The 10,677-nt window shown below is 46.8% G+C and overlaps 1 protein-coding gene across 1 annotated transcript in view; it reads right to left on the reverse strand.

Annotated features, from left to right (window-relative positions):
• Positions 1-251: 251 nt before the first annotated feature.
• The window catches only part of fig4a (FIG4 phosphoinositide 5-phosphatase a), a 490,173-nt gene continuing 479,747 nt past the window's right edge, over positions 252-10,677 (reverse strand). The window contains exon 23 of the mRNA XM_084313832.1: positions 252-850. Within this exon, the coding sequence (XP_084169958.1) occupies positions 673-850 (178 nt within the window). The 3' untranslated portion in view covers positions 252-672. The remainder of the gene's footprint in view (positions 851-10,677) is intronic.

A 10,677-nucleotide genomic window follows, 5' to 3' on the forward strand; every position in this document is an offset into this window, starting at 1 on the left:
AGGTCAACAAAATAGACAATAACTAATGAAACGTGCCTCGGACCCATTTTATCCTGCCTATGCAATCAATGTTTTTTTTTTTTTTTATATAAATTTCTTTATTACAGGAAAAGTAAGTTGTACATTTACAATTGGCAAAAACATCATTCATTTTCCATCTTTTTCTCTTTTCTTCCCCTTTCATTTCCCCTTCCCCTCCCTCATACCCACCCCACCCCCCCCCCCCCCCCCCCCACACCGGAGTTGTTGAAAACACATCTGCAAAACATCCAAACATACAGCATAGATGCTATTGGGAAAGAAAAACAAAAAAACAATAATAATATCAATCAGACCCATCTGTATTATGCACAAACATTTAAATAAAAAGAAGTAAAGAAGGAACTAAAAACACAGAAAGAAAACTCTCCAGCACGGCTGTGGCTGTGGAAGAAAGTCATCAATGAGATTATTTCGCTCTTTCCCTACCCCTGTCTATAGTATTGTGGTTGCAATCAATGTCTTTCTGGAGCTCATCCAGTTTCTTTTGTCAGATGCGGTAAAAACCCCACCCATCTGTCACCTAAGATAGCAGTAAAAACAAAGCAATACAAAGTCATCCTGACTTCCGTTTTGACCAGGTGTGGTGGTGACGCTTGTGGAGGACTTGTTGGGGGCCGTCTTCAGTACCTCTCACATGTACCTGTTCTTGATGTACTCCCTGTACATGAGGACGTCCTCCCTGCACAGAGGTCTCACCTGACCCTGGCCCGTCAGCACGTGACTCTCAAACACCTCCCGGCTGTCCTGGTCCACTCGCGGGAGAGACACCGAGTAGATGCTGCTCTCGTGGAAGTGGGACACTGGCTCTCTGAGACAGACAGACAGGGGGAGAGAGAGAGAGAGAGAGGGGAGGGAGAGAGGGATCATCATTCTGTGACCAATGACAAGCTGCTTACAGTTGACAGTGACGCTTGATAGTAGTTACACAAGGACAAGGTGGTGTGATGTTAAAATGTATATGAGAGAGAGAGAGAGAGAGAGATAGAGAGATAGAGAGATAGAGAGAGAGAGAGAGAGAGAGAGAGAGAGAGAGAGAGAGAGAGAGAGAGAGAGAGAGAGAGAGAGAGAGAGAGAGAGAGAGAGAAATAGAGAGCTCTGGCACGTAAACGTGCCGTTTTGCCCTTGAGCGAAAGTCACTGCACTTTGCTAGCGGCTCGGCGCTGCATTTTCTGCCAAACATATAAATGACCATTAGAAAAATCTATTTGTTGCCGTGCGAACGCCACCTCACTCGATCAAATCCGTGCCTCGGTTCTCGAGTTACATGACGATATGTCAGGTGAGCGTCTTTTTTTTACGCGCCGCGCATCAGATGACCACCCCGGACTCCCGACGCTCCAGAACTGCCAATCATCTGCTGATGATACCCCAACGATACCCCACGTGGTGAGGGGGGGGCGAATAAGGGATCTAAAAGTTGACGAGCGAAAACCAGAAGTGACTCAGACTTCAGAACAAACGGCGGTGGCAAAAATGGATTTTGGAGAGCTTGTTTTTTTGTCGCCGGTTATACTCGGACATCTCTCAAAGACCCATTTCTGAACTGACTTTTATAAAGATTTGGACCTGTACTACACAAGACTTCAGGCTATGGAACCACTGTGTTTTCCAGCTTATACCTCTATGCTGGAATCTTGCAACCACTACAGAAAAATGTGAGTACACAAGTTCAACTCAAGTTCAGACCCCCGTTACTCTATTATTTCATTAGCACTAAAAGTGATTTTCCTTTTTTGCATGAGTAACTTTAGAACGTTATCTTTCAAAAGAGACCAGGCTCGTGCATGTGCTATAAGTATAAAGCTAAGCTTTGCAAGAAAAAGTATGCGGTCCTCAAGTTCAAGTTAAAAAACTGATTAAAGGCTGTTCTGATATCGCAGGCCACGGGAGACTAATGGATGATGAGTCATGTATTCCGGTAAACACCTGAGTCACCGAATGCAGTCACACTGTGTAGGTGGTGCCGGCAGGAGGGTTCTGGAGGTAGATATCGTGGACAATTCTTTTTTTTTTATCCACTTTTTCTCCCATTTTCTATATTTTCTCCCATCCCAATTTCGTATCATCCAATTCAACCCTCCCCTGTCACGAACGCTGTTTCTTGCCTCCCACAAGCCGGCTGCAATGTGGACTAAGTCATACATAGCACAAGTCCCCTCCGGTACTTGAGGTAACAGCAGTCGCATCTTTTCACCTGCGCAGCTCGATCTCTCAGTGGCGAGGAGTAACGCGTGGGAGGCTCACGCTGCCCCCGACACTTCCTGATTCTACTGCGCAGGCGCACCAACCGACCTGTAGGAGTCGCTGTCCACAACGCCCGATCCCCACCCATCAGTTTCCCACCCCCTAATACGGCCAATGTGTATTAGTACAGACGACCAGCTAAACTGAAAGCAATGTGGAGCACTGGGCTCAAACAGGCGAGCCCAGCGTCTCCGCATTCGTGGCGAGCGCCTTGCCCACTACGCCACGTAGCCGCCCATATCGTGGACAATTCTAATCATTTAGTGTTATATGAACCTTTTTACAGTAATTATGATTATGCAATATGGCTATGACAGTATGACACGGACCGACAACAAGTCACTGAATGTTAACGAGGTAATGGTCTGCAGAGGGCACGATATAACCATCTCCTGTGAGACTAATGGCATATGATGACGAGATGATTAGAGTATTTGAGAACCTGAGTCAATCGACGACCCAGAGAAACCACTGCACGTCTCAGAAATAAACAGAGAACCACTTACTAGAGTTAAGCTACATTTATCGACTTAACGAACAGAGGAAAGGTCAGAGAGTTGAATTAATTCATTAACGGACAGAGAAGTCAAATCATTAACGGACAGAGGAAAGGTCAGAGAGGTCAAATCATAAATCAAATCAAATGTATTTGTAGAGCCCGAGATCACACGGACTAGCCCCCGTGGGGCTGTACACGTCTTCTCCTTGATCCAGAACAAAAACCACCATAAAATCCAAATATACAACACTCCCAGACGTTCTAAAAACCTAGCGATAGAAAATAAAAAGCACCACAGGCAGCGGTCAGATGGGCAGTTCAAAGGGGATCCCCCAACTGGATCAAAGGGGATCCCCCAACTGGAGGTCTGTGATAATATAGTGTTGCAATGGATGACGGATGGTCATGCATAGATACATAGTAAGTAAGTGTATCCAATCAAATACAGGATACATTTTAAAATACTACTCATCACATTTAAAGCCCTCAACAACCTTGCCCCTCCCTACCTGTCCGACCTCCTCCACCGTCACACGCCCACCCGTCGCCTTAGGTCTGCAGATGCCAACCTCCTGACACCTCCCACGACCAGGCTCCGGACCTGGGGCGACAGGGCCTTTGCTGCTGCTGCCCCCTCCCTCTGGAATGCCCTCCCCAGCCATATCCGTGATGCAAACACCTTGACATCTTTTAAATCAGCCCTCAAAACTCACCTTTTCAATCTTGCTTTTGACCTCTACTTCTGTCGGTTTTATTTTATTTTGTCATGTATTATTTTTGTTCCGTTTTTGTTCCGTTTTTTTGTTTTGCCATAGTTTGTCTCTCCTGCCCATGTAAAGCGCTATATGATAGATGTATTATTATTATTATTATTATTATTAAGTATCATATCACCATTATTGTCCTCCAAGCTACTGCTCTCCATTTCAGACCACCTTATCATACCACAGAAGTGCTTGTGGTATTTGTTTAAGCTCTTAAACACGGTGTCCTTTGCCTCGAGTGTGTTGCATCTCCCACTCTGTGCAAACCTCAGTAGACTAGATATGTGACCAGACACTCCCAATGACCTAAACACACACACACACAGTTTGCACAGACATCGCATAGTGCGGCCTCAAACACCCCAAAGTGACTTTTAGCCTATATGGGGTATATTCAATATATATTTGCCTCCATCAGTTATAAATCCTTACAACTCATTATGTCCACCTGTCTTCAAGTGTCCCTTTGTTCCATAGCAACATAAATGGAAACCATCTTTACCCTAAGACTTAACATAATACTGGAGATCTGTTTTTAAGAGAATAAAAAAAGGAAATGGCAAATGGCTGCATTTACTGTATATAACAGCTTTTATCCAAAGTGCTTTACAATTTGTTACTCACATTTGTACCCATTCACTCACACATTCACACACTGACGCCGGAGCCAACCATGCCGGGTGCCGACCTGCTCATCGGGGGAGCAGTTAGGGGTTAAGTGTCTCGCTCAAGGACACTTCGACACGCTGCCCGGGAGGAGCGGGGAATCGAACCAGGAACCTTCGGATTACCAGACGACTGATCTACCACCCGAGCCACAGTCGCCCCTAATTACTCTTAGAACTAACAATTCTATACTGATTGATTATGTTACTGAAATGAACTAGTACTTGGAATACACAATGACTTTGCTGGGTTTGCCTAGCCTCCAGAATTCAAGTTGAACCCATTTAGACCTAAAACGCCTGCTAATAATGCATTATATAGCCTGTATAGACACACAAATGTGTTTCCCGGTTACAAGAACCTTTTATCTCATGAACTGGCCTAGATCCACCGAATGTGCAGGTACCTCCTACAGTGGATGCTACATTGATTTTTAGATCACAGTGGCCGTGATATTGATTCAGACGCATTGCCCCACAATGCAAATGAGGATCTTACCGTTCTGGTTGAACAACATTTAACATAATTCTTCATGTCTCTCCGTAGCTCCTAGTGCCCCTGATCAAACAACAAGCAGCAGCTGTTATTTCCCCTCAATGCGTTCTCAAGTCTCTTCATTGCGTTTACCCTCTGCCCTAGTCTCTCGAAGCCTCCTCTCTGGCTAAGTTCCATCTGCTGGGGCCTCCATTCTTTACAGCCGGCAGTCTGGTTCCTTCAGTCGCCTCTAATCAACTCCATAGAGGTGGAATAAAGAGTAAATCAACCCCTAATAAAATGTGGATAAAGATGATATAATTCTATGGTGATTGTGGGCACATCAGAGACTGATGCGTGTGAGAGACTGAAGAAATGTAAGAAGTGCGTGTGTGAGAGACTGAAGAAATGTAAGAAGTGCGTGTGTGAGAGAGACTAAAGAAATGTAAGAAGTGCGTGTGTGAGAGACTAAAGAAATGTAAGAAGTGCGTGTGTGAGAGACTAAAGAAATGTAAAAAGTGCGTGTGTGAGAGACTAAAGAAATGTAAGAAGTGCGTGTGTGAGAGAGACTAAAGAAATGTAAGAAGTGCGTGTGTGAGAGAGACTAAAGAAATGTAAGAAGTGCATGTGAGACTGAAGAAATGTAAGAAGTGCGTGTGTGAGAGAGACTAAAGAAATGTAAGAAGTGCGTGAGAGACTGAAGAAATTGAAGAATTGCGTGTGAGAGAGACTAAAGAAATGTAAGAAGTGCGTGTGAGACTGAAGAAATGTAAGAAGTGCGTGAGAGACTGAAGAAATTGAAGAATTGTGTGTGTGAGAGACTAAAGAAATGTAAGAAGTGCGTGTGAGACTGAAGAAATGTAAGAAGTGCGTGAGAGACTGAAGAAATTGAAGAATTGCGTGTGTGAGAGACTAAAGAAATGTAAGAAGTGCGTGTGAGACTGAAGAAATGTAAGAATTGCGTGTGTGAGAGAGACTAAAGAAATGTAAGAAGTGCGTGTGAGACTGAAGAAATGTAAGAAGTGCGTGTGTGAGAGAGACTAAAGAAATGTAAGAAGTGCGTGTGAGACTGAAGAAATGTAAGAAGTGCGTGTGTGTGTGTGTGAGAGACTAAAGAAATGTAAGAAGTGCGTGTGAGACTGAAGAAATGTAAGAAGTGCGTGTGTGTGTGAGAGACTAAAGAAATGTAAGAAGTGCGTGTGAGACTGAAGAAATGTAAGAAGTGCGTGTAAGACTGAAGAAATGTAAGAAGTGCGTGTGTGAGAGAGACTGAAGAAATGTAAGAAGTGCGTGTGTGACAGATGGTGTATACAGGATGTACAGTAACCAGAAGGTTTTCGAACAAAGACAACATTTCAACCGCCTTGTGTAAGACTGATGATGACCCTGAGATGCCCCTTCTCTTCCTTCATCTACCCTCGTCGGAAGGAACCACATCACACAATGGAGAGACATCATCTGGGATGAAGAGCTACCGTCACAGCAGGCAGATCAAGTGATGCGCACCGCGCCACACCAGCACTTGTCACAATTGACTCAGAGCCCAATGCAAACACACAGTCAGTCAACACGATGAGTGCAGCTCATCCAGAACACAATGACTTTGATATTTGTCTTTTTTTTGGTGGGAAACACCTCGATGACCAGTCGGCGTTGGAAAGTATGGTATATGCTGTATATACCTGATATATATATATATATCCACACATACATGTATCTCTGTACATACCTGCATATAATCCTTTTTACATATCTGTAGATACTATATCTATATCTGTATATATCCCTTACCTACTCTTACTAGTAAATAGACTGCATTTATATTTGTTCCTCGCATTTTACCCGTTCACTCACGCATTCACACACCGACGGTGGAGGCAACCATGCAAGGTGCCCACCTGCTCATCGGGAGCAGTTAGTTAGGGGTTAAGTGTCTTGCTCAAGGACACTTGGACACGCTGCTCGGGAGGAGCGGGAATCGAACCGGGAACCTCCGGATTACCAGACGACTGCTCTACCTCCTGAGCCACTGCCGCCCTATAACAATAGCGATTGAATGCGGTCTTTAAAGAAACCAGGGCATCTATCGCAATTCCGACGTTCCTGGCTAAATTCCCGATCAGGTCTCTGACATCAAGGCCACCTAATCATCCCTCCTCCCTTTAATTGGCTGATATCAATCCCTGTGTCCTGAGCCGTTCAGCCACTGTGTAGTGTGATGGGTGCCGGGTGCCAGTATATGGCAGCCATTGAGCCTGCGTAGCGCAAGGCTGGGTGCTACACAGTGGTGGCAATTTCCACCCTACATTGTGGGGAGCGCTTTGAGTGTCTAGAATCTAGAGAAAATTAATTAATTTATAATAACATAAAGGGGGCGACAGTGGCTCAGGAGGTAGAGTGGTCGTCTGGTAGTCGGAAGATTCCAATCAAAGACGCACACCCTCCAATCACAACGTCCCGGGGTCAAGTCCTTGCCCTTTGCCGCATGTCACCCCCCCACCCCCCCCCCCCCCCCCCCTCGTGTGTTTCCTGTCACTCTTAACTGTGTTATCTAAAAAGAGAAAAAGCAGACATGTCTTATTAGATGACACGGGGGGGGGGGGGGGGGGGTGAGGTTATTGTGTAATCGGTAAGAGGGGAATAGGATAGGGCGGTCAGGTGGCGTAGCGGAGATTGCGTTGGTCACCAACGCCGGAGACGCTGGATTCGCCTGTTCGAATCCAGCTCACAGCTACGGCGTTGTCACCAGCTTGGCTGGCCGTTCACACTAATACAATTGGCTGTATTAGAGGGTGGGCTGGAGGGGTGGGTCCGGGTCGTTGTAAACAGCGACTCCTACAGTTCGGTCGGGGCGCCTGCTAAGCGCGGATAGGACCTGAGTGGGATAGTGTGATCCTTCCACACGCTACGCCCTCTCAGTGAGAGTCCGCGCTGCCAGGTGAAAAGAAGCGGTTGATTGGCTAGACGTGTGTTGGAGGAAGCACGTGATAGCCTCCACTCTACCAGACCGACTGTGGGGGGTAAGTGCGCAGCGACCAGGAAGGGGATTGAGAATTGGCATAACTACTAACATTGGGATGGGAGAAAATCGGAGGAAAAAGATCAAAAAAGAAAAAGAGGGGAATAGGATGAAGAGACAGAAGCAGTCAATATTGAAGCATGTCAATATCCTTGGCAACGTGCACGCACGCACGCACACACACACACACACACACACACACACACACACACACACACACACACACACACACACACACACACACACACACACACACACACACACACACACACACACACACACACACACACACACACACACACACACACACACACACACACACACACACACACACACACACACAGTGTAAAAGTAAAAGTAGAAATACCCAGATAAATGAGTGACAAAAAGGCCTTGGTAACTTTGGCAAATGCGCTGATTCAATGAGTAATCAGCGGATGCGGAGCTAATGATGCTAATGATGGAGCATCGCCGTCGGTTGTGTGATGGTAAAGGGTTAACCGGCTGTCGTGTGGCAGTGAAAGGGTTAAAATGGCTGCAAAACAGTTCTTAATCCTCTGTTTGTTTGTTTTTTTTATCTGTCCCCTGCATTGGTTTTAAATATTGGAACCCCTGTAGGGTCATTGTTATTTGGTGACGTCTCTATTGATGTGAAGTATTGTTTTTGTTTTTATACATATTGTATCTTGTTTTATGTTCCCCGCGCACACACGCCCTCACAATATGCACACTTACATTCACTTCACTTCACAAGGACCACAATGGGAACAAGCTCTAGGGCTTTATTGTGTTTTTATCCTTTTGATCAATATTCTTTGTATTGTATTGCACAATCCTTGTTTTATTGCTTCAATAAAGACATCAATCAATCAAAAGTGTGTGTGTGTGCCTCAGGTGAAGTGCTTTGGAAAGGGCAAACAAATAAATACTCACCGTCTTAACACACACACACACGCATCTACACACACGATGTGACACACAATTCACGCACACGCAAAACACGTTTTCCCAGAGGCGTGACCTTTCCAGCGGCGTCTAGAGAAAGAAAGCCCCCAGTCTGTCACACCTCACCGCAACGTCTCCAGTCACCAGCCCGTCATGTCGACTTCCCCTCTGCTCTCTCTCTACCTTCTGCTCTCTCTCTACCTTTTCCTCTCTCTCTACCTTCTCCTCTCTTCCCTCTGCTCTCTCCTCTACCTTCTCCTCTCTCTCCTCTCTGCTCTCTCCTCTACCTTCTCCTCTCTCCTCTACCTTCTCCTCTCTCCCCTCTGCTCTCTCCTCTCCCCTCTCCTCTCTCCTCTACCTTCTCCTCTCTCCCCTCTGCTCTCTCCTCTCCCCTCTGCTCTCTCCTCTACCTTCTCCTCTCTCCCCTCTGCTCTCTCCTCTACCTTCTCCTCTCTCCTCTACCTTCTCCTCTCTCCCCTCTGCTCTCTCCTCTACCTTCTACTCTCTCCTCTACCTTCTCCTCTCTCTCCTCTACCTTCTCCTCTCTCTCCGCTACCTTCTCCTCTCTCTCCTCTACCTTCTCCTCTCTCTCCTCTACCTTCTCCTCTCTCTCCTCTACCTTCTACTCTCTCCTCTACCTTCTCCTCTCTCTCCTCTACCTTCTCCTCTCTCTCCTCTACCTTCTCCTCTCTCCCCTCTGCTCTCTCCTCTACCTTCTCCTCTCTCCCCTCTGCTCTCTCCTCTACCTTCTCCTCTCTCTCCTCTACCTTCTCCTCTCTCTCCGCTACCTTCTCCTCTCTCCCCTCTGCTCTCTCCTCTACCTTCTCCTCTCTCTCCTCTACCTTCTCCTCTCTCCTCTACCTTCTCCTCTCTCTCCTCTACTTTCTCCTCTATCTTCTCCTCTCTCTCCTCTACCTCCTCTACCTTCTCCTCTCTCTCCTCTACCTTCCCCTCTCTCCTCTACCTTCTCCTCTCTCCTCTACTTTCTCCTCTACCTTCTCCTCTATCTTCTCTACCTTCTCCTCTCTCCTCTACCTTCCCCTCTATCTTCTCTACCTTCTCCTCTCTCCTCTACCTTCTCCTCTCTCTCCTCTACCTTCTCCTCTCTCCGCTACCTTCCCCTCTCTCCTCTACCTTCTCCTCTCTCTCCTCTACTTTCTCCTCTATCTTCTCCTCTCTCTCCTCTACCTCCTCTACCTTCTCCTCTCTCTCCTCTACCTTCTCCTCTCTCCTCTACCTTCCCCTCTATCTTCTCTACCTTCTCCTCTCTCCTCTACCTTCCCCTCTGCTCTCTCCTCTACCTTCTGCTCTCTCTCTACCTTCTCCTCTCTCTTCCCTCTGCTCTCTCCTCTACCCTCTGCTCTCTCCTCTACCTTCTCCTCTCTCCCCTCTGCTCTCTCCTCTACCTTCTCCTCTATCTCCTCTACCTTCTCCTCTATCTCCTCTACCTTCTCCTCTCTCCTCTACCTTCTCCTCTCTCTCCTCGACCTTCTCCTCTATCTCCGCTACCTTCCCCTCTCTCCTCTACCTTCTCCTCTCTCCTCTACTTTCTCCTCTACCTTCTCCTCTATCTTCTCTACCTTCTCCTCTCTCCTCTACCTTCCCCTCTATCTTCTCTACCTTCTCCTCTCTCCTCTACCTTCCCCTCTGCTCTCTCCTCTACCTTCTCCTCTCTCTTCCCTCTGCTCTCTCCTCTACCTTCTCCTCTCTCCTATACCTTCTCCTCTATCTCCTCTACCTTCTCCTCTCTCCTCTACCTTCTCCTCTCTCTCCTCTACCTTCTCCTCTCTCCTCTACCTTCTCCCCTCTCTCCTCTACCTTCTCCTCTCTCCTCTACCTTCTCCTCTCTCCTCTACCTTCTCCTCTCTCCTCTACCTTCTCCCCTCTCTCCTCTACCTTCTCCTCTATCTCCTCTACCTTCTCCTCTACCTTCTCCTCTCTCTCCTCTACCTTCACCTCTATCTCCTCTACCTTCTCCTCTCTCTCCTCTACCTTCACCTCTATCTCCTCTACCTTCTCCTCTA

The sequence above is a fragment of the Notolepis coatsorum genome (genome assembly GCF_963971535.1).
Source record: "Notolepis coatsorum genome assembly, chromosome: 5".
NCBI classification, from domain to species: Eukaryota; Metazoa; Chordata; class Actinopteri; order Aulopiformes; family Paralepididae; genus Notolepis; species Notolepis coatsorum.